The 25944-nt window shown below is 33.5% G+C and overlaps 1 protein-coding gene across 2 annotated transcripts in view; it reads right to left on the reverse strand.

Annotated features, from left to right (window-relative positions):
• The window catches only part of Col4a5 (collagen type IV alpha 5 chain), a 224786-nt gene that overhangs the window by 131589 nt on the left and 67253 nt on the right, over positions 1–25944 (reverse strand). For both annotated transcript variants that reach the window (XM_074063706.1, XM_074063707.1), the window contains exons 2-3: positions 11532–11591; positions 5043–5132 (exon numbers count right to left, since the gene is read on the reverse strand). In XM_074063706.1, coding sequence (XP_073919807.1) covers positions 5043–5132; positions 11532–11591 — 150 coding nt within the window. The remainder of the gene's footprint in view (positions 1–5042; positions 5133–11531; positions 11592–25944) is intronic.

The following is a 25944-nucleotide window of genomic DNA, read 5'->3' on the forward strand; positions in this document are numbered from 1 at the left end:
TCTGCTATCTATTCCATGTTAGAGTTTACCCACATGTTTGCTAATCCATTTACCCATTTCTAGTTGCAGCTATATTTAAAATATTATCTCAATATGTTTTATTTACTATTTTTTTTAAAAAATTGAACAAAGAAAACTTAATTCTACTTCACGTAAACTAACACATCCACAGGTTTGGGGAATAAAAATGTGGATATCTTAGGAAGGGAGGCCATTAAAAGCAGAGTATCTCTTTATGATGCTCTGCTTTAAAAAAGTTTAACAATATCTTTCCACAACATGTATTTCTAAGGAGATTAATGTAAATCAACTTACACTTTAAAACAACTAAAATAACTTTTGTTCATTGAATATTTTTATGCATTCCCACTGCAGGTAGAAATAAGGCAAGAATGCTTCAATATTGCACTGATTATACTAACCAACATGGCTAAAGAAGAGGAAGAAATTAGAGGATAAAAATGAGAAAGAATGGGGCTGAGGTTGTAGCTGGTTAGGATGCATGCCTAGCATGTGAAAGCCCTAGGTTCAATACCCAGCATCACATTTTTAAAAAGAAAAAATTTGAAAAGGTGAGTAAAAATTGAGGGTCCACTAGCCCTGTCAGATATAAAAATACACATAAGGCCTTGACTATTGGAAGATTCAGAAGCAAGTCCATATATTCATGCAAATTTGGTATGTCTTACCTTATGTAAGGAGGATACATTCCAAGACCTCCAATACATGCCTGAAAGTGTGGATAGTACTAAACCGTATACATATACTATGTTTTTCCTATATATGCATATCTTTAAAAAGGTTAATTTACAAATCAGGCACAGTAAGAGATTAGCAATAATTAATAACAAAAAGAACTACTATAAATTATACAACAATAAAAGTTATTTAAAGCTTGTGAATTGTTAATTTCTAATATTTTACATTTAATATTTTTAGACTATGGCTGGCTACAAGTTTTAAACTATGGAGAGTGAAATTGTAGATAAGGGAGGTCTACTGTACCATGAATGTGGTACTGTGAATTAGTGGAGAAAATAATAAAGTTGGGCATTAAATCACAAGTTATCTATCCACCAGGATGAATTTCACATGAGTCAAATATTTACCTGTAGAAAATGAAATAACTAAACTATTAGAAGAAAACACTTGAAAATTATTATATAGTCCTATAGTGGGGAAGACTTTTTCTACTCAAAATCGGTACATATAAAAGAAAAGATATTTGAAAAGCATACCCAGAGAGACACATAAATGCACACACACATGCACATATTCAGCAAAAATAAATTGCCAACTAGAAGAAAATAATGAAACTCACTGTATAGACAAAGAGCAAATCTCCCTAATATATAAATAGTGAAATATGAAAATACCAAAAATCCAGTAGAAAATGAATAGACAGGGCACAAAAAAGAAAAACAATTCTTAGACTCATGAAAAGCATAGAAAGAGAAATGTGAATTAAAAGTACATCAAGAGGTCACTTTTTTATCATATTGACAAAAATTCAAGAGTTTCAAAATAGTGTTGGTGAAACTACAGGGAAACAGATCTTGTACACTGCTGACCAAGGCTAAATCATATTATAAGTTTGGGAAGGGACAATGTGGCAACATTTATAAAAATATATTAAGTTTGTGCATCCTCTGATCCAGCAGTACCACTTCCAGTAAGTTATTTGACAGAGTCAGTCCCTTATTGGTGAAAAGATATCAATGTTTTATTCTATTGTTCCTATACACGCCTACCTTTGGAAAATTAGAAACTACCTAAATCATAATCATAATCCTGGTCATAAATAGGATACTGGTTACTAAATTATGTTTTATATGCACAATGAAATATAATACAGTTAGTAAAAATGAGATTCTATGTATAATGTTTGGTTTTTGTCTTTCACTTAGTATAAATTGCAGCTGTCCTAGGAAAAAACAAAACCAAACATAATACACTACTATTTAAAAACAAAGGTGGATAAAAGTATGTGTATATAACTTAGTAACTAATGAACACAGGTGAGAAAGGAGGGTTTTTTTTCATTGTATACCTTCTCATATTAATTTATCTCAAATGAAGTAAGTACATTGTCTAAATCTAAAAATAACTAAATTTTATGGTTAAGAATAAAGAATTCCTTTAGAAAATAATTTATCTACATATATAAAAATATGCATATGTTTTATATATCTTTACTTTCATAAATAAGAGTGTACCAATAAAGAATAATCTTACAAAATTTTTGACTTTGTATGTATACATTCATACATATATACATAAGTAGCTATGTTGGGGAATATGAAGTTATAAACACAGGAGTACAAACTGCTTCAAATGTAGAATCCTGAATGTTTAAAAAGTTTACCTTCTCATTTTATAGATAACGAAATTAAATCATAAGAAAAGAATGGACTGCTTTCTAAACTTAAACTGCATACAAGCACGTCTCTACAGACTATCATACTATTCAATCCTAGTTAATGCTAAATTATTTTAAAGAAATTCTGACATAACTCTTTTGAATAAAACACAAATATTTTTAAAACAGTTATCTCTCAATAAACATGTGTGCAAGAAACTCAACCCCTAGTCCCAGATAAACTCAGATAGAAGAAATGTAACATTTTCTACAGTTTAACTCAATTTCTATTTCAATGCATTAATTTCCACCACATGGCTGAAATTTATTTCAGTTGACGTGAGTCCCCACCTCACTTAGACACAAGATTTTGCCTGTTTTGAAGCATTTAAATAGTTAGAGTGTGTTGAGGGGTGGAGGCAGTCTAGTTCAAGCTGAATTTCACTGAAATGTCCCTTGCCAATAGTATGCATGGATTGCTGCTGAATTAATGCTCAATTTCATCATCTTGACTGCTTCAGATTTATCTGCTACTTCTGTGCCCCTCCAGGGTGCATAAGAATCATTCTGCTGCTTGTGCTATTGCTGTGTTATTTGACGTAAGAAATTCAGTTGAATGGCCCATCTACCAAAATTCTATGCAGTCATTTAGGGTCTTGCTGTGTCCTCAGTGCTCAAGGTCCAATCTGGAAATTTAGCACAGGTTCCATCTGGCTCTTGAAACTAACAAAACTACCTCCTCAGATCATAGTGAGCATTCTCCCAACATTCGAATTCTGATATAGTTGAATGTTAGAAAGTATTCAAACATTTAAATTAATTGTCCTCCTTTTTTGGGAGGACAACCTGATGAGTATTCATTTGATTTTCTAAATACTTCAATGATATGATATACCACCAATATATAATATAATCAAATTAGAAAAAAAGGTCTTAAAGCCAATTTTCCTTTCCAGGCAAGTGAACAGAAATGCCCCTTTCATGTGTCACTTAACCAGTCTAGCTAATATAGATGGAACAGGACACTGAGCCAAAAGAGCCATTAAAAACTAAAAGAAAAAAACTCTCAATCTTTAAATTCACTATTATTTCTTCCCACTTTCTATCTTAACATGCACATAAAGACGCTATCCTTGTTCCTGGTACAGGACAAACTTCCCACATTGCTTCAATGGACATAGTTCCCCCAAATGACAGGTTCACAGAATAGCTTGTGTGACTTCCATCTTGCCAAATTCATCGATATGCCTGTCCCAGGTGGTTGTCGCCACTCTGAATTTGACAAAACTGCTGGATGTGTCACCCGCTGCCCAACCCTGTATGTAAATGTTTGATTGCTGTGCTGGTGAATATTACAATGGACATTTCTCTGAACATGGGCCATTTTATTATTTCAGGTACCTCAACCTTATTGCATAGGATATCATTTGTTTCCACAATTGCACTGACACCACAGAAACAAAATGTCTTTTTAGATGTCAAATGCCTCCTGTTCAAAATGGGAGCAACTGAAACATCTGGGACAAAAGATATGGGGTTTATTACTGGAGCCATTTTGGTCGTGAGAGTGGCAGCCTTCTCCATATTACACAAATTTTCCAACTCTATACAAAGACTCTGTCTCCACGGTCTTACATTTCCAGAACTGTGTATATCCCCATTGGGGTATTATTCCTTTTGGAAAAACCAGGCCTTCAACATTCCTACTAATGGGACATGCTCTCCTGGCTGGTCATGTTCTTCTGCAGCAGACTTCATCATCCAGGCCCTTTGGTGGAGACCTCCCTATGGGAGGAGGAAACCCTAACGAGACTTTTTCTGCATGCTGACTCATTACTTTCCCACCCCTATCCCTTCTCCCACCCAGCCCTTTGGTCAATACAATTTCTATATTCTTTGTTATGAACTCTCCCAACAATGAAAGGATTCCCAGCCTTTGTGCACTTGCTGGTGCTGTGCCATGGGGAAAATGGAATAGTTTCTCAGAGCTTTCTCCAGTTTAACTTCTTTCTTACGATAGTGTAGTAAAAGTGTAAAGGCATAACTGCTACTTTAATTTTGGTTTGTTGTCTTAATTAGCTACTCTGATACCTGGCAGCTCATTTCTCTCCAACTCAGCTGAGCTCCCTCAAAGACTTAATTTTTGTTAAGGATCTCAATAACAACATACAATCAACAGCATCTTCCAGAAGAATCTGGACATGACAGTAATGTTCAATTAAGGAAAAACACAATGAAGTATAAACTCCCTACTATTCCATTGTTTAATTTAAATATTACTTTCTTATTATAACTTAGTTACTTTTTAGTTGACTTGAAACCTAGTCTCTTAGTTAGATAAGAATCAATTTAGAAAGTAACACTTATGTACATGGAAACAAAACCAGGAATCTCCCTAGATAGCTATCCTTACCTCAACTAGCAAAAACCCCTGGTCCTCCTTATTAATGTTTATACTCTCTCTTCAACAAAATTAGAGATAAGGGCAAAATAGTATCTGCTTGGAAGTGAGGGGATGGGGACAAAAGGGAGGGGGTGGGGAGAAAGGGAGGGGGCAGGGGGAAGGGGGGAGTAATGACCCAATCAGTGTATGCACATATGAATAACGGAAATAAAAAAAAAGAAACTTAGTCCCACATTTAACATGGCTTAATTTCTCTGATGTTGCTAATTGACAATGTACCTTTTGTCCCTGAGGTCCTGGAGGTCCTTCTGGACCTGGAAATCCAGGCAAACCTGGATGGCCTTTCAAACCTGGAAATCCACGGTCTCCCTGGAATTGAACAAGAATGAAAACTAAGGTCAATTGTAAATTTTTAAGCACAGGAATGGCTGAGATTCAAGCAGATCAAATGACTGTCTCGAAAAAACTAACTTTCTTTGATGATATTAAATTCACAGTATCTAGTAACATGGGGAAACCGGAAAGATGTGATGAGTAAAATACATAAATTTATCCTGAATTTATACCATATGAAGTAATGTAATCTTTGTCTCTAGTAAAATTAAGTATATCACAAATGAAGCGAGAGTTAAACATACTAACATTAGAGTTTAACAGGGAGATAGCAATATTCCCAGGAAGCCAGGTGTATAATGGTTACATTAAATAAATATGGGGCAGGATGAAGAAGGTTAAAAGGAAACAATCAGAGAAGGTCACAGATTAGTGGTAAAGTAAAAGAGCTATAAATTCATTAGCTGATTGGAGTTTAAATTAATTATCTAGAAAAAGCATTTAGAATACCAAAATTTTATAAGATTTTGATTATAAAATTAATACAAAGTGGGAATACATGTTCACTGTGGAAAACAAAAACATACAAGGAAAACACCACCAGTATTTCCTCTACTCAAAGTAATTATTTGAATTGTGATTCATGTCTCAGTACTTGGGAGCAGCATAGACTGGCTGCCTATCTACCAGTAAGGGTCTATCATTTTCTCAGCATCAATAAAATAGTTTTACCTGTTCAAAGCCTACTTCAAAGCCAATGAAGCAAATGTTAACTAATTAATGATAGGTTAAAAACACACCTATAACTTTGAGAACAATTAATACTGACATATTACTATATGTATATATTTTGCATTTTCTATAAATAAATCCCTCTGCTAATTGAATTAGTAATAAAATTGTGATAATTTAATATTCATTAACCTCATCATTATTTTGATGGAAATAGGACAAGAGGGGAGAAATCAAAAGTTTTAAAACTTTTTTGTGTGTTAACCTTGACTCCACCCTCCCTTCACCAAATCAATTATATCTTCTTCAACTTTTATTCTTAGTGTTCAACAGAACAAATACTCAGTAAACATTCAGTCAATGAATTAAGTTCCTTAAGGCTTACACTACAATTTTAGCAAAAATATTTTTAGCAAATATTTTTGCTAAAAATTCAGAAAAATATAAGAATTAGGTTATGAGAAATTATACAAAAGATGAGTTTTGTGATAAGCTAGTTTATTTATTTATTGTGTGGTGCTTGGGATAGAACCCTGGGTCTCATGCATGCTAAGCGAGTACTAGCCATTAGTTTTAAGAAGGATAATAGACTAGCTGAAAAGCAGCCCCTAGTTTTTGAGAATTTAGTGTCATCTGAGGAAACTGTCTAATCCAAGATCATAAGAATTTTCTATTTCCTTCTTAAAGATGTATAGATTTAGAATTTGTATTTATGTCTATGATCCATTTTGCATTAACTTTTACATACAATGAAAGCTAAGGCAAAGTCTATTTTTGTGCTAATGCATATCCAGTTTTCCCAGGACCATTTGTTGAGACTATCATTTCTCTACTGAATTGTCTTCACACATTTATCAAAAATCAATGCACCATAATACAACTGAGTATTCTGTTCCATTTATCTATATTTTCATTTGGCTGATAACAATATCTTGTTTACTGTAGTTTTATACTAAGTCTTGGAATTGTGTACTTTAAGTCCTACATCTTTGTTGTTCTTAATTTTAAAAAACTTTTAAATTTTTCTACTTTTGTTGCACTAGGTGTACAAAAACTGTGACATTTACAAAAGTTCTTACAATATATCAGAGTTGAATTCACCCCTCCATCATTCTCCTTAGAATTACTATGTGAATTATAGAATCTGCTTTTTTTTTTTTTTTTTAGGGATCTGTGGACCCCTAACTAAGTGGCCAGTGGGTTGGATCCCTTAAGTCTCTGGAGAAATGAAAAAATTCCCAGTAAAGCATTGTAACAATGAAGTAATATCAACTCTTCAGTCATTTCAATAGAATAGTTTAAGTTCCCAGCCACTGCAGATTCTATCTAAGAAGGAAATCTTTCCCTTTCTTACAGTTTTCATAAAAGATTGGGTAACAAGACTATTCATATTGATTAAAGCATGTGGGATGATTCTTAACACTTAATAGGAGCTACCAATGTTTGCTTTCATCCTAATTATTATTGCCCATTAATACACTGTATACAGAGGAAATTTATTTTTAAGTGATCAGGGTTTGGTGTTAAATTATAATGAGTGGTTTGCCAAATTTCTCTGTCTCTCTTATTATCTTTTCTTCCCTTCTTGTTTAAATGCTGGATAGGATATGGGTGTATTATGCAAAAGAAGAAATACTACTGATATTTTAACTCACAGTAGAATCTGCTTTTTAATTTCTATAAAAATACAAGAATTTTGATTGCGGTTGCCTTGAAGCTATAAATAAACTCAGGGGAATTGGCAACTAAGTGGTAGTAAATTTTTCATCATTTGACTATAGAAAAATACAATTGATTTTTATTTATTGATCTTAGTTTATTGATTTTCTTTAGTCCATGATCTCTCTAAACTCAGTTATAAATTTTAGGGGCATTTTGGTGTATGCTCATAGAATTTTCTACATTGACAAATCTTGTAATCAACAAAAAAGACAGTTTTATTCCTCTTTCTCCTGTATGGATGCTCTTTCTTTTCTTACTATTCTAGCAATATTGAACGGAAATGATTAGAGCAGGCATGTTCCTGAATTTAGGAGAAAATAAATCAATCTTTCCCTACAGAGTATAATTTTAGCTACTGGGATTTGGTAGATGGCCCTTAAAGTTGAGGAAATCTCTTCTACTCTTACTTTGCTGAGAAATTTTTTTAACCAGAAATGGATATTGAACTTTGTTAAATGCATTCTCCACATCTACTGAGATAACTATATTGTAGGTTAGTTTATACTTTATAATATTTTTAGTCTTTTAATGTAGTGAATTATATTTTTTGATCTTCAAAGGTTAAAACCAAACATGCATTCTTGTTATAAATCCCACTTGGTCATAATTTATTATTTACTTTACATGTCATTGGTTATAATTTGCTAAAAATTTAAGAATTTCTGCATGTATGCTCATGACATATTGATCTACATAGTTTTCTGGTTTTGTAATTTTGTCTTTGTCTGGTTTTTGGCATCAGGCTGTGCTTGTTTCATACAATTAGTTGGGGGGATATTCCTTGTCCCTTTTTTTCTAAATGAATTTATATAGTCTTCTATATTTTGCCACATATACATCATTTCTAGTGTTTTTCATTCCACCCTATAAATCCACACATCTTTTTAGTGACATTTCCTTTTCACCTGAAGAAATTTCATTGATGCTAGTTAATAATTCTATATATTCCTGGTTGGATGCTTGTCTCATGCCTGTGATCCCGGCTACTTGGAAAGCAAAGATTGGGAGGATTGCTGTCCAAGGCCAGCTTGGGCAAAACAGTAGTGCCCACAACCAATAAGGTGGGCGTGGTGGTCCACACCTGTCATCCCATCTAAGCAAGAAATATAAGTAGAAGAATTGCAGTTCTGGTTTTATACCGTTTAAAATTATCTACTCTTTCTAGTAAGTTCATCATCATTCATGTACTTTTTCCACAGTATTTTTATACAAAGGGTTTTTTAGCTTGCAAGATTTTCTTTTAATAGCTGGTTGTTAGGATGTTCATGATGATGAGCCTATGTGTAGTCTTCTTCGTTTTACCCTGTTTGGGATTATTGAGCTACTTATATCTCTTATTTCACCTACTTATTTTACCTAGTATGGGAATTCTTGCCATTATTACTACCCTATTATTCATTATTCTTTTTGCTCCCCCATTCTTTCTCTCCTGACCTTATGGAACTCTATTTACATTTATTTTAGACTTTTTTATATTGTCATACAAGTCACTGAGGCCCTATTCATTAAAATGTTTTAAAAAATTCCCTGAGTTTCTCAGCTTAGATCATTTCTTGTGACCTAAATCTTTAAGTTCATTGACCCTGTCTTTTGTCATCTCAATTCTGCAGTTATACTCATTGAGAGTTCTCTTCCCTTATATTTTACTTTTTATATGTAGTTTCCAGTACTCTATTGTGACTCCTTACCTGTTCAGCATGAGATTTTTCTTTTTAAAATCAATAAATATATATATCTTATCTGTTTCAAATCTTTGTAAAATCAAGCATCTGTATTATTTTAGAGTTGATTTTCATTGATTGTCCTTTTTCTTAACTGTATGCCATTCTTAGTTGATAAGTTTTACTTGTATACTAGACATTATAGTTAATATGTAGAGATTGAGTTTTCTTACCTTCCTCTAAAGACTGTTAGACTTTTGTTATAAGTTTGCTCAGTTGAACTCAAAACTTAAAATTGTTTTCTTTTCAGTTGACAGCAGTTAAATATATACTTAGTTAATGCAGGCTTCCAGCTATTTCTTTTTGCTATGTTGTAAAAATAGTGCCCAATGTAGATAAATCTCAGGATTTAGCCAAAAATTTGCATTGAATCTTCAAGCATAGTTTTAGGCTCTCCACTCTGTATCTCCTTCCATTCCAACATATTTTATCTTATTTTCCAGTCCTTCTGGAATCCACAACTCTTTTTTCCTGGTTTCTGAACCCACTATGACTAGCCATCCTTGGTCATGCTGCCTGAGTGATCTACTTAGTAGAAAAATATAAATGTAAATTCACCCAGAATAATTCCTTTCTGTTAAGGGTAGAATCCTCTCCACTTTCTTCCTTTGTTCACTTTCTGTGTTATTCAAATAGCTGCTATATTTTGTCTAGATTGTTTAATTCTTATCTCTAGATGAGTTAATTTGATAAACGTCACTCCACTATTATCTGAAATGAACCCTGTAGTCTTGGCGGGAGTAGTACTAGGGTCTGAACTCAGGGCTTCACGCTTGCTAGGCAGCAACTCAACCCTTTTGTGCTTTAGTTGATTTTTAGATAGTTTCTGCCTAGGGCCAGCTTAGATCCATCAGCCTCCTACCTATGCCTCCTGCATTGCTGTGATTACAGATGTATACCACAACACCTGGTTTATTTGCTGTGATGGGGTCTTGCTAACTTTTTGCACAGGCTGGCCTTGAACTGCAATCTTCCCTGATATTCACTTCCCAAGTAAGTAGAATTGCAGATGTGCTCCATTTCATCTGGCCGCTAGTAGTCCTTTTTACCACTACATAAAGCACCTTTATTGCAAAACTACCCCCTCCAACTAATATTACTCACACAAGTGTTCTATAGAACATTGTTCAGTTAATAACAGGTGTTCTGTTAGGGGGATAGTGGGTCATAGAAACAAACTATTGCAAAATAAACAAGTGGATCACTGTTCCAGTTTACTTTCTCTTTAATATGCTAATGGATCTTCTATATTCCTAAGAGAATATGCCCTTAGAGATATGGTCCCAATTTTTTCATATACCTTTAGTAACATTCATTCATTTATTCATTCAAAAATCTTTATTGAATTCCAAAGAGTAGAGACTAGAGTATGACACTAGTATAATTCTCTTTAGATTATAATTCACTATACTTTTAATTTTCTAATAGTGATGTCAGTCACTGAGCAAGAGTAGCTAGGTTTAGGCTATTTTATCCTACCTAATACTTAATTTGTAATCATCATATGTATACACTAGTAGGTGTTACTGTGGGAAAAGTAGATAAAAATAAACATTCATTACACATACTAGATAAAAATACATGAAATTGCTTATCACAGTATCCAGCACAGATTAGCAGCTTGATAAATGTTTAGTTTCCTTCTTAAGTGGTTCCTCCCACTTTTTGCCTATTAAATCAGTAACTTTAACAAGATTGATAAAAGATTGGAAGATTACAGCTCTCAGGCCAAATGCAGTCAAAGATTTTTTGTGTGTGATCCAAGGGCTAAGATTTTTTGGTCACTTTTAAAGGGGCATTAAAAAAAAAAAAAGAAAAAGAAGGAAGGATTGGGAATGTGGCTCAAGTGGTAGTGAGCCTGGTTAGCAATCTTGAGGCCCTGAATCCAACTCCCAGTACCACAAAAAAAAAAAGTGAAAGAGTTGGGAAATGTAGCTCAGTAATAGAGTACTTGCCCAGTTGCCTAGTAGCAATACCCTGTTTCATCCCTAGAACCACAGGGGAAAAAAAAAGAAAAGCAATGTTACAGAGGCCTTATATATACCATAAAACCTAAAATATTTACTGTATAGCCTTTTGCATAAAATGTTTGCTGATCCCTAAGATATAGTCTAATATTTCTAAGTTATCAAATAAGCAATATAGAAGAATTCATTTTATTTACTTATGTGCTGAATAGAAGCTCTGCTTTTCAAAAAATGTATTAAAGCAGTATTTTATTGGTTTTACCCAGTTTGCAAAGGCCCTTCTCAGATCTTACCTTTTCCCCTTTTACACCACTACAGTCACACTTTGATCCTGGAGAGCACCCATAGCAAGTCTGTAAGGAAGAGAAAGAGGGGAAAATCATTAAATACAAACTTAAAAGCCAGACTCTGACTTAGATCTCAACTGAATTCAGCAATCCAAACTTGTAAAACTAACACTGGAAAAATATCTGAAAGGATATATATACAAATGGAAAGCAACAAAAATTTTTATTACATAAAAACTTTAACCTTTTATTATATATATTTCTGTTTGAACTTTTCACCATGAGTAAATGTAAATTTTATAATGTTAAACTGATAGATATCTTTTAAGAAAGATACTACAAATGAAAAAGAAATTCATATAATTTCCTGGTTTATACGATTTGCCACTTTTACAAACTCTAGGAACTCCTTTCTTTTTCTCATAACATCACTTATAACAAATAACTTCTCAATCTGCAATTACCAATGACCTTGGCAACTAGCCAAGGACTGTTACCATTTGAAGTCAAACTTGCTTCTCTGCATTCATGAGCAACCATGAAGCATAAAACACATAAAACTGTATTTTTCCACCTTTCTTCTCTTTGTCTCTACTCCCTTACCACTAGCAGTAGCTCAGTGTCTAACACCCCCAAAGCTTTACCACAAATGTTGCTGCCATAGTCTGGATGTTCTAAATAGCCACTGCTAACAAATTCATTCACTCATAGTGGGAACTGAAGTCCTGAAGTCAGGAAAATACCTTCCTCCAAAATAAATAGTATATGACTTCTGCCATCCAGTACTATCCTCTACTCTGGCATGAAGCTGAACTGCTTAGAAAAACAAATAGCAATTCGTGCAGCATATGTAGCAGCTTAGTATTTATGTACAAGAAGGTAGCACACTTTTTGAAAAATACATAACCAGACTCGCTTACTAAGATCTTTATGTAGTGTAAATACCAAATAATGTTCATTCAGTGTTCAACCTTGAGAACCTGTGACTATAAAAAAAGACCCTATCCTCCTGTCCAACAGTCTATGTTTTCCTTTCTCTAGTCCTTATCAAAGTACCTTCCTGAGTCCCTATCAATTCACTGAGCTGAAACTGAAACCTCTTTTCCTGATTATATGGCTTGATGTTGGAGGAATCTCACTCACACTGCAAGGGACTGTTGCAATAAAAGAAGTACTCTTCACACTTCAAATTGTAAGTCTTCTCTGCAGCCAGTATTTATTATACATAGGTGATTAGGTTAAACCCTCTAATTAGTGTTATAACTTAACTACATTAGAGATCAAACAGGCTTATTCAGGTATACACAGTCTTCAAAAATGAAGTATTATTAGAGCTCAAAAAACATGTAAAGCACTAGAGATACAAAGATGATTAAGACCAACTCCCTCTAACATATACAACTAATTCAACAAATACTTACTGATCGCCTGTTATGTGTCAGCCACTGTTAAGTTAGATGCAAGGAGAGATACAGTAGATCTTTGCTCATCAATGGAACGGATGAACCCATATACAAAAAACTACATTACAATGTGCCAGAAGCAGGGGTTAACTTAAAGTATGTAATATTGTTTTGTGCAAAGATAAATGATTGATTCCAAACTATGAAATTACAAAAATTAGAAGCCTATGATTCACAAGAAGGTACTGACTTTCACATAATGGGATGTGTCAATGGTTATAATCACTGAGTTAGATTGTGCATACCATCAGCACTCAGTTACATGCATTAATAGAAAGACAAAGGGTATTACTAGTCCAAAATTGCTATTAATGTCACAATAATGTTTGACTTTGGAATGAACACCTGCATTTTATATGTGAATATATGTGCATAGGATTTTGTTGTAAGCTGTAGAATATGGTGTAATTTTAGACCTTCAGCCTTTATTAAGAGATCTTTTAAATACAAATTAAAGATTCTGAAAATAATACAAAGCAATGAACTAGCAGGATTTCACTAATATGGACTACAAACTATGTGTTGTAATTGTATTTTTCATTTATCAATACCTAGTAATAGCCCTTAACTTCTAATATAACTTATAAACAAACAAAACCTTTTAAGTTCTTGAATATCATTTTTCAAGGTGTTTTACATAATCTTTTACTTTTAAAAATATTTTTCTTAAAAATTAGTGATTTCATACTTTTATACTTCTTTGTCAATGTGAAGATTATTTTAGAGATAAAACTACTTAAAATATTTGAAAATTACAGATAATTTTGTTTGAATTAAATTTAAAAATTTAAGTTATATTCTATTTACCCATGGGTTAAAACAACAAAACAAAACAAAAATCAGGTCATTGTAATACACACACCAACCACTAGATGCCACTTTCTATACAGTTATAACAGTGGGAGCTACATGGAAATAGCCCTAATTAGACACCTGGTTAATGGAGCAACAAGGTTTTGTTTTGTTGTTTTCTTTAAAACAATACCTATTAACATTGATCAGGTACATAATAAGCACAAAGCATCATATTATGTCTATGAGCTACAAAAAATATGTAGCTATGGATGCTGCCTTTAAGGAACTTCCAATCTAGTTAAAAGAAAAAAAAACTAGGCATAAACAAATGCAAATAAAATTAAAATAGAGTGGGATAATGATAAGGCAATGGGAATGAGAAAAGTACTAACATACAAGATAGATTCCCTGAGTTTATTTCATCAGTTGAATCATTAGGAGATAATGAGCAAGTCATTCCCATATTCTAGGCTATCTTCTCATTTGTAAAATGACAGACATGAACAACATGATCTCCTTAGGTAGCTTCATGCTTTCACTGTCTGTAATTCTGTAGGATTCACTAAGCAATAACAAATGTTATCAGAGTTAAGAAAGACAATTCCCTGAGTCTAAGACTATTAATAAAGGCTTGTAGAGAAGATGAATACTTGGACTTTAATTTGAAAGAACATTCAGAGAGCTATGTAGGGGCAAAATGGCTATGCTAAGCACCAAGGTTAAAAGGAAAAATTGCTTGAGATGGAGTCAGATAAAATGAACATCATGTGTCTCCATTTAAAAGGCTTCCTAGGTACAGTAGCAGATAAAGCCAAAGAAGCCAGTCTTTTCCTTTTAGACATTAGAGTAGAGAAAACTAAATCCAAAGCCAAGAGAAGGAAGTAAGAAAGATCTGAACTAGAATTAACAAAATGGAAAACAGAAAAATGGAGATAATAAAACTAAAAGTTGCTTCTTAGAAAAGGGCAACAAAAAAATTAAAAACATCAAGGAAAAAGAAAAGACTCAAATTACTAAAATCAAGAATGAAAGCAGGGACATTGCCAAGGTAGGAAGAACAGGAAACTGTGTCAACTTGATTAAGGACATCTACAAAACACCCAGAGCTAACATCACACATAATGATGAAAGGCTAAATAATTTTTCTATGAGAACAGGAATAAGACAAAGACGTCCATTCTGTTACTTTTTTCTCCTGCCTCTCCAGGGAAATTAGACAAGGATGTGAACCATTCATATTAAAAAGGAAGAAGCAAACTTATTTATTTTTGCATAAAGCATAGTCTTATTTCTAGATATTCTTATTAGAGCTAATAAACAAGTACAGTAAGGTTATAGGATGTAATATCAATATACAAAATTCAATTGTATTTCTATGTACTCTCATGAAATTAAGTGATAAATCCATTTAAAACAGAATGAAAAAGAATAAAATTCTTAGGAATAAATTTAAGAAAAGAAATTCAAAACATATACCACGAAAATTACAAAACATTGTTGAAATAATGTAGAGAATACCTAAATAAATTGAAAAACATCCAATGTTCATGAATCAGAACACCATGTATTACTAATAATAGAGCTAAAGTTGTAATCCCCATATTTTTCTGCAGGACCAAGGCAATCCTTATAAAAATTCCAATTGTCTTTTCAATTTGCCTATATAAACAAGCTGATACTAAAATTAATGTGGAACTCATGTAATTGCAAAAAAATTCCACAAGCCAAAACAATATTGAAAAAGAAGAATAAAAAGCTTACTATAAACCTATTCATACCAGAGCAGTGCTAGTATGAGACATACAGGTCAATGGAATAGAACTGAGTCATTTATCTATGGTAAACTTATTTTCTTAAAGGTGCCAAAGACATTTCACTAGGGGGAGGAAATAGTCTTGTCAAGGAATGAACTTGGACTTCACACTATAAAACTAGAATTAACTTAAAATGGATAACAGACTGAAGAGCTAAAGCTGTAAAAATCTTAAAACACTGAAGTACATATTCCTGATATTTGTTTAGTCAAAGCTTTCTTAGACATGACACCACAAGCACAAGTGCCAAAAAAATAATTCTTAAAAATTTCATCCGAATAGCAAGGGCTTGAGTTTAAAACTCAGTATCACAACAAAGGGGCTGGAGGTGTGGGTCAAGTGGTAGAGTGCCTGCCTAAGTAAGTGCAAGGTCCTGAGTTCAAGTCCCAATACTGCAAAAGTAAATAAATATCAAAATTTTAAAATCATCAAAATATGAAAGGGAAAAAGAATCTTCATACAATGTTAGTGGAAATTTAAATCAGTCCAGCAACTGTGGAAATCAGTATAGAAGTCTTCAAAGAACAAAAAATAGAACTAACATATGATTCTGGTATTCCACTTATGGGTACACATCCAAGAATGTAAGGCAGCATACAATAGAAATACCTGCACATCCATGTTTACTGCAGCACTATTCACAATAGCCAAGTCACGGAATCAGTCTAGATGCCCATAAATCTGATGAATGAATAAAAATGTAGCATACATACACAATAGAATAATTATTTAGACAAAAAGATATGTAAGTGTCCAATGAGGACATGCAAAGATGCTCAATATAATTAGCCACCAGGTAAATGCAAATCAAATGCACAATGAGTCCGGCGCCAGTGGTTCACACCTGTAATCCCAGCTACTCAGAAGAGAGAAATCAGGAGGACCATGGTTCAAAGCCAGCCTAGGCAAATAGTTCACGAGACCCTATCTTAAAAAACCCAACACAGAAAAGGACTGGTGGAGTGGCTCAAGGTGTAGGCCCTGAGTTCAAGCCCCAGTAATGCCAAAACAAAACAAAAAAAAAGCACAGTGAGCTACCTCTTCACACATACTATAGCTATAATTAAAATGGACAAAAAGTGTTATTGAGGATGTGGAAAAACTGGAATCCTCATGTATTGCTCAACCACTTTAGAAAATAGTTTGGAAGTTCCTCAAACAATTAAACACATGCCCTATCTGTTCTACTCTTCAGTATCTACCCAAGCTAAATACAGACATGTCCATACAAAAACTTGTACACAACTTATATATAATATCATTATTTGTAATAGTTGGCCACTTCAAGAAAGTGTAAAACAACCCATATGTCCATCATCTGAGGAAGTGATAAACAAAATACAGTATACACATCCAGGGAAGTATTATTGGGCAAAAAAAAGGAATGAAGTACTGTTTCATGTTACAATATGCATGAACCCTGAAACATTACACTGCGTAAAGATGCCATACACAAAATAACCACCTGCTGTATAATTTTACTTATTTGAAATGTCCAGAATAGATAAACCTATAGAGACAACAAGCGGGTGCATAGGGCTGAGAGATTAGGTGACAGTTTAATAATGCAGGTTTCTTGCGGGGGGTGGTTGATAAAAAAGTTCTAAAACTGGTTTAGATAATGGCTGCATACTTCTGTAAATATTCTAAAAACTGAATTTTATGCTTTAAGTGGATGAATTGTATGTTATATAAATTATTTTTCAAAGAAGCTGTTAAAAATTGGTGTCAACAGATAAAATGTGGGAAGAATTATGAAGTGCATAAGACATTTTTGCCCTAATTGGGAGCTAACAAGTTAGTGTGCCACACTATCATGGATGATAGTAGTACATACAATAGTACTTGATCAGAGACAGCAAACAATTTATCACTGAGCAACAACCTGGGTTTCCCTGAGCCCCAATTTCCACAGGGTGATGCTAAACAGACAAGATGATGCCTTCATATTGGCTTCATTGCTATAGAAATCTACTATTTAGAGAACCCACATATTTTATAATGGGCAGTAAGCTTGCTTGACTTTTGTCCTGAGATATTATCTTTATTATAGTAAAGGTAAACAAATCTGGCTTTTCTTCAAAGAGTTCATTGCAAGGACAGTTCCTCTCCTCTGAACATGTACAGAGATACAAGAGAACCATGGACAATCTCCTTCAAACATATTTGAGAATTTTAAAGAGTTAAGAGAGTAAACAAATGCAATACATGAACATCTATGAAAGACTTAAGACAGGAAAATATGAATTTGAATTGGATATTAGATGATGTTTAAATTATTGTTCATTTTCTTAAGTGTGATAATTACATCATGTTTATATAGTGATAATGTAAGACATGATGTATGATGAAGTATTTAAGCACATAAACTTTCATGATATCTGTGACTTACTTTTAAAATGACAGCAAAAATGAAGTGCATACACACAAATTCATACTTATATAATCATATACATCATAGAATTATTAAACAAATTTATACATATAGACACTAGCGAGCAAGAAAGGTGTAAAGCAAATACAGCAAAATACTAACAAGTGTTAAATCTAGATGAATTTATAATGGCATTCATTATATCTTCTTTGAACTTTTTTTTAAAAGTCAGCAAAAAGATAAATACATTCAGAAAAATGTTGGAAAGAAATATTCTTAGACTTCAACAAAAGGAGTAAATTTTCAACATATCTGGTATTTTTCAGATATCAAAAATGGAAGGTTATGTAGAAAGGTTGAAGCAAAAGATGAAAAAGTCGTGCACAAGTAATAACCAAAGAAAGCTGGTATAGCTATATTAATGTTCAGACAAAGTAGACTTTGAAGCAAAACACATTATGAAATATAAAACAAGATCACTTTAGAATGGTAAAAAAACTGACTCCCAAGGAAGTTAATGTTAAAACTGCATACACTAATAACATCCTCAAAATATACACAGTAAAAACTACAAGATGTACAAGGTTAAACAAATCCACAATCGTAGTTGGAAATTTTAAATAGACCTGTGACAACTGATAAAACATAAAAAAATAATTTGTAAGGGTGTAGAAATATTTGAAAATGTTTAACACACTTGTTCTTCTAATGGACATATATAATACAGTGTACCCATCAAATGAAGAACACACATTTACATCAGGCCCTCTTGGAAATTTATTTATAAAAATGACCATTCAGTGGGCCTTACGGCTAGTCTAAACAAATCACAATAGATGTAATTCGTACGGAATATAATGCAATTAAATTAAATCTAACCAAACCTTTCCAGAAAATACATGAGGAAGGATAAAAATTACCATAATCTAGATACCAAACTTAAATAGGACTGAGTGTGAAAGGCCAATCTTACCAATAAATATACAATTAAAAATCCTAAATAAAATATGATGCTGTTGAATTTAACCTAAGCCCTAGCTAGGTTGAAAGGAAAGGGAAGGTTTGGAAAAGAAGAAATAAAAATGTCATTCACAGATTACATAATTCCATAGAGATAATACCAAAGAATCTCCACAGAGAAATTAGAATAAAGTTTAGTAAAATTGCTGAATATAAACCAATACATTAATGTGAATCTTATTTTTATATACATTAAAAATCAGAAAATAAAAAAGAGACCATTTACATTGGTGTTCCAAGTGTAGTTTCTCAGGTGAAAATTAAACAAATTACATATATGATGGAGCTTTTAAGAAAAAATAGCATAACAAATGCATTACAAGAATTTTTAAAAAGTAATTGGAAACAATGGGGAAAATGAACACAAGAAAAATATAATAATAGATTCTTACTGCCAATGCAATAAACAACATATTCAGAATATTCACATATTCAGAATAATGTAAAATCAGCTTACTGATTTAATTTGAAATGGTATAATCTTAAGAGGGGTCAGAAAAAAGAAGATAGGAGTGGTAGCAGAAAGCGCCTCATCTATCATAGCACAAAGTAAATAGACAATGTTGACAATGTGAAAATTATTTGCATGTTTTTGCTCTTGAAGAACTATCTACGAAGTCAAAAGGGATGAAGAAAGGAACTGATGGTTTTTAGTAATACTTGAAAATTTTGCACCATTTGGAGCACAATAAATACAGTGTTATATCACATTACCATGCAATATACACACCCATGAGTCCCATAAACATAGATATTATTTCAAAATTATCATTTATTTATTTCATATTATTATATTATTGTTGTACTGGGGGTACATTGTGACATTTACAAAAGTGCCTATGATAGATCTTAAATTAACCCCTTCCATTAATCTCCTTTATCTCCTTCCCTCATTCTTAGAATAGTTTCAACAGTTCTCATTTTTCCATTTTCATACATGTGTACATAATATTTTCACCATATTCACCCTCCTAAATCTTTTCCTTATATTCTCACCTCTTCCATTGGTACCAACCCCCAGACAGGACCTGTTTTACCTTCATGTCTTTTGTTTTTGATAAAAGACATTTTTGTTTGTTTAAGATATCTATAAGGAGACTCTCATTATGACATTTCCATGTATTTATGTATTGTATCCTGAATTGGATCATTCCCTCCATTTTTTCCTTTCTACCTTAGTCCTCTTCTTATTGTAATTTCAACAGGTTTGAAAATTCTATATTCATTCTTGTATAGAAAGTACATCAACCATATTCACCTTCTTAACTTCCTTCTTTTGCTCTCCCTCTCCTGTTAGTGCCCTCCTCTCAGTGTGACCTGTTTTTCATTCTTATCCTTAGTTCTTTAGATGTCTATTTGTTGTTCAGTGGGATTTTTCCCTTGGTATTATAACTGTATATGCATTGTACTTAAGTCAATATAACACCCCTCCACTGCACTTCCTCACAGTTTCCTCCCTATCCTGTATTGTTTAACAATTTTCAGCGTGTTTCCTTGTGTCTGGGTCCTACACAGATGTGATGTATTTCATTATTATTTGCCATCTTTTGTTCCCTCTTTTCCTCTTCCCTGGTCTCCTCTACTAATCCTACTTTTAGATATATGCTGTGTAAGTATATATAATGTATATATAATACTGTGTACATTACATATACTTTATATATAATATTGCTTGTGTTGGGCCTGTATTCCACATACAAGAGAAAACATGTGACCTTTGGCTTTCTAAACCTAGCTAACTTCACTTAAAATGTTCTCCAATTCCATTCATTTACCTGCTAATGATAAAATTTCATTCTTCTTTGTGGCTGAATAAAATTCCATGGCATATAAATACCACATTTTCTTAATCCATTCGTCAGTAGTGGGGCATCTGAGCTGTTTCCTTAGCTTAGCTATTGTGAATAGTGCTGCAATAAACATGGGAGCGTGGGTATCTTTATTGTAACCTGGCTTACATTCCTTTGGGTATCTCCCTAGGAGTGGTATTGCTGGGTCATATGGCAGGTCTATGTTTAGGTTTTTGAGGAGTCTCCATACTGTTTTCCATTGCGGTTATACTAATTTACATTCTACCAACAGTGTGTGAAAGTTCCTTTTCCTCCCCACATCCTCACTAACATTTGTTGTTATTTGTGTTCCTGATGATAGCCATTCTAACAGGAGTGAGGGGGAATCTCAACATCATTTTGATTTGCATTTCCTTTATGGTCAAGGATGTTGAGCACTTCATATGGGTTTTTTTTAACCATTTAACTTTATCATCTAAAAACATAAATCATCTTCAACATGTTTACCTTTAACAAAATCTATGTGGAGTCTACATTCATCGCAATGTCCAAGGCTAAAGATTTTCAATATCGCTTATTGATATCCTATCACAACCCATAAACAGATAATGATATTTCTTCCTCATAAATGCTATCAATAAAATATGTTAGAGGTCTTAGAAATATTGAAAGTGGTCTTAGAAATCTACTAAAGCAACCCCATCATTTTAAACATGGAGAAATGGACATCCAATCAAGGATAAAGCCAGAGCAAGAATCACTTTCTTGACTTGTGCAGTGTTCCAAAACTATTCCTAGTTTCTTTCATATTCTGAGCAAAAACCAAAGATATTTTCTCACTTTTTCTATGAAGAGAAAACACTTTCTTCTCGGTCTAATAAACTTTTTTCTTGACATATCAAATGATAGATGAACACTTTAATCAGTTGGAAAGCCTTTTAATCAAAGCAGTAGCTGCCAATTTCTACACACTCAGAACTAAAAAATATTAGAGGAGAAACACTGAAATATAATGCCTACAACATGTAATACCAATACTAACCTAGTTGCTGATTTTCCTTCATCAAAACATTGCAATTTCTAAAGATAATCAAAGGACAACATACATTAACTTAGTTTTTTAATTGAAAACTTTTAAATTTATTTTTTATTACTGTTTTCACTGTTTTTTTTCCAATGGAGGTTGGGGTAAGGTTGGAGGGAGAGCTAAAAAAAGTTATTAGGCAAAAGAAGTATGCCAGTCATAAGGACGCTTATATTTCACATTGACCAAAATGAGCCTAAAGATTTGATGACATGAGTTCTCAGATGATGCCACTATTCTGAAATTTATTCTGGAAAAATTATTTCATTACTAGCACTTTACCCTTGAAACTTCACAAATTCTTCAGATTAGCCACAATAACTTTACATTTGGGGTGGGAAAGCTATGCTCATGGCTTGTATAAGGCAAACTTTTTATTTACAAGTACTTTCAGATACCATTTGAAAATACATTAAATGATCTTGAAATTGGTCATTTACATGACATTAGAGTGACCATGTAGCCTATATTCCCTAGGTTTTTGTTTTGCTTTTTTAGCAGCACTAGGGTTTGAACTCAGGACCTCACACTTACTAGGCAAGTGCTCTACCACTTGAGCCACTTCATGAAACAGGCCTGGCTGGGGGTGTGTGGTTGGTACCAGTGCGAGGGGGGAGGAAGTGGAGAAATGGTGAAGGAGGGTGTATATGGTGCAAATACTGCATACACATATATGTAAATGGAAAATAATACCTGTTGAAATTGTTCTAGGAATGGGGGGAAGGAGTTATGAAGGAGAATAGTGAAGGAGGTGCATTCAAGAATGATATATTTGATATATTATAAGAACTTTTGTAAATGCCACCATGTTCCCCACCCAACACATAAATAAAAAAGAAATGTCAATTAGCCAGATTTAACCATTACATATTCTATACATGTCTTGAAATGTCACACTGTGCCTCATAAAGATGTGCCATTACTCTGTGTCAATTAAGAACAAAAATATGTACTTAAAAATAAAGAACTACAACAATAATAACATCAACAAAAGAAAATACATGAAATGGTACCTGCTCTACTAATTAGGTTATTAGATGCTTTTAGTAGCACTTGAGTAAGTAGGATTCCTATATGAGAAAATTACCCAAAGTCAGAACGGCATTTGTCAAAAGTACGTCCTATGATAGGAAGACAGGAACAAAACCAAGTGCAAGTCATCTTGATCAAGAACAACTTTACCCAGAAGTTTTAGATAACAATGCACATAAGTTATATTTGAATATTATCTGGATATAGTGGAGCACAGTTGCAATTCCAGCACTCAAGAAGCAGAGGCAGGAGGATCAAGAGTTCAAGGTTAGCCTGGGGTACATAGAAAGACCCTATTTCCAAACAAATAAATAAAATCAGGCAAGAAGTCCTACAAAGACAAATATCACTTGTTTTCTCTTATTTGTGGAAGCTAGGGGAAAATGAAACAAAAATAAGAAACCGAGGTCATGATAGTAAATGGGAACTACTAAGGAGGTGAGAAGGCAAAAGGGAGATGGGGAAGGGGGAATAAGAAAGAAGAATAGAGGGGCTGAATATAATCAGAGTACAGTACATGCATGTATAGAAAGTTCCTGATGAAATTCCTTACTATGTATAATTTAATTCATGCCAATAAAAAATAAATCTTAAAATATGATCAAGATTTTACTGACTGCTGGCCCTATAAATTAATGTGAGATATTAAACATTTTATCTCCTAGAAGAACATAATAACCTAAGAAATGGAATAAGAGAAATAAATTATTACATAGACTGGAATAAATAACATGAACATAACAAAGTATTCCATCAAAAGAGGAAAAACTGCTTAGAAAACTGCAAAATGGACTTTTTTTCACATGCAACTCAAGTAGATTTTCCCCTAGACTTTCCCAAAGGCTTTTTGTTCCCTAAAACTTAACTTTTATTTCATTTAAATTTTATTTATTTATTTATTGTTTTATTTTTATTTCTCTCATTCATATGTGCATACAATATTTGGGTCAATTCTCCTCCCTAACTCCCGCCCCCTCCCTCTCCCCCCTACCTCCTCACTACCAGGCAGAAACTATTTTGCCCTTATCTCTAATTTTGTTGAAGAGAGAGTATAAGCAATAATAGGAAGGAACAAGGGTTTTTGCTGGTTGAGATAAGGATAGCTATACAAGGAGTTGACTCGCATTGCTTTCCCGTACATGTGTGTTACCTTCTAAATTAATTCTTCTCAACTACCCTTTTCTCTAGTTCCTGGTCCCCTTCTCCTATTGGCCTCAGTTGCTTTAAAGTATCTGCTTTAGTTTCTCTGCATTGAGGGCAACCAATGCTATCTAGTTTTTTGGGTGTCTTACCTATCCTCACCCCTCCCTTGTATGCTCTTGCCTCATCATGTGATCAAAGTCCAATCTCCTTATTGTGTTTGCCCTTGATCTAAAGTCTGCATATGAGGGAGAACATACGATTTTTGGTCTTCAGGGCCTGGCTAACCTCGCTCAGGATGATGTTCTCCAATTCCATCCATTTACCTGCAAATGATAACATTTCATTCTTCTTCATGGCCGAGTAGTATTCCATTGTGTATAAATACCACATTTTCTTAATGCATTCATCAATAATGGGGCATCGTGGCTGTTTCCATAACTTGGCTATTGTGAATAGTGCTCCAATAAATATGGGTGTGCAAGTGCCTTTGGAGTAACCTGTGTCTCATTCCTTTGGGTATATCCCCAAGAGTGGTATATGGCAGATCTATGTTTAAAGAAGCCTCCATATTGTTTTCCAAAGTGGTTGTATTAGTTTGCATTCCCACCAGCAGTGTATAAGGGTTTTTTTTCCCCACATCCTCGACAACACCTATTGTTGTTGGTGTTTCTAATGATGGCTATTCTAACAGTGGTGAGGTGGAATCTTAGTGTGGTTTTGATTTGCATTTCCTTAATGGTTAGAGATGGTCAACATTTATTCATGTGTTTTTTGGCCATATGAATTTCTTCTTTTGAGAAAGTTCAGTTGCCCATTTCTTTATTGGTTCATTGATTTTGGAAGAGTTTAGTTTTTTGAGTTCCCTGTATATTCTGGTTATCAATCCTTTGTCTGATGTGTAGCTGGCAAATATTTTCTCCCACTCTGTGAGTGGTCTCTTCACTTTTAGAGACCATTTCTTTTGTTATGCAGAAGCTTTTTAATTTTATGAAGTCCCATTTGTCCATCCTTTCTCTTAGTTGCTGAGCTGCTGGGGTTCCATTGAGAAAGTCCTTGCCTATACCTATTAGTTCCAAAGTATTTCCTACTCTTTCCTGTACCAACTTTAGAGTTTGGGATCTGATATTAAGGTCCTTGATCCATTTTGAGTTAATACTGGTATAGAGTGATAAACATGGATCTAGTTTCAGTTTTTTGCAGACTGCTAACCAGTTTTCCCATCAGTTTTTGTTGAAGAGGCTGTCTTTTCTCCATCGTATTTTTTTAGTGCCTTTGTCAAAGATAAGTTGGTTATAGTTGTGTGGCTTCATATCTGGGTCCTCTATTCTATTCCACTGGTCTTCATGTCTGTTTTTGTGCCAGTACCATGCTGTTTTTATTGCTATTGCTTTGTAATACAGTTTGAACAATACCTCCAGCATTGTTCTTTTTGCTGAGTATTGCCTTGGCTATTTGTGGTCTCTTGTGTTTCCAAATAAATTTAATGGTAGATTTTTCAATCTCTTTGATGAATGTCATTGGAATTTTGGTGGGAATTGCATTAAACATGTAGATTGCTTTTGGGAGTATAGACATTTTTACTACGTTGATTCTACCAATCCATGAGCATGGGAGATCTCTCCACCTTCTATAGTCTTCCTCAATCTCTTTCTTCAAGAGTTTATAGTTTTCCTTGTAGAGGTCATTCACATCCATTGTTAAGTTTACTCCTAGGTATTTGATTTTGAGGAGATTGTAAATTTGCTTCTGTTAATGTGGTGCATTACATTTATTGATTTGCATATGTTGAACCACCCCTGCATTCCTGGGATGAAGCCTATTTGGTCATGGTGAATGACCTTTTTGATGTGTTGTTGAATTCTGTTTGCCATTATTTTGTTAAGAAATTTTGCATCAATGTTCAT

Source organism: Castor canadensis, chromosome X (assembly GCF_047511655.1).
Source record: "Castor canadensis chromosome X, mCasCan1.hap1v2, whole genome shotgun sequence".
NCBI classification, from domain to species: Eukaryota; Metazoa; Chordata; class Mammalia; order Rodentia; family Castoridae; genus Castor; species Castor canadensis.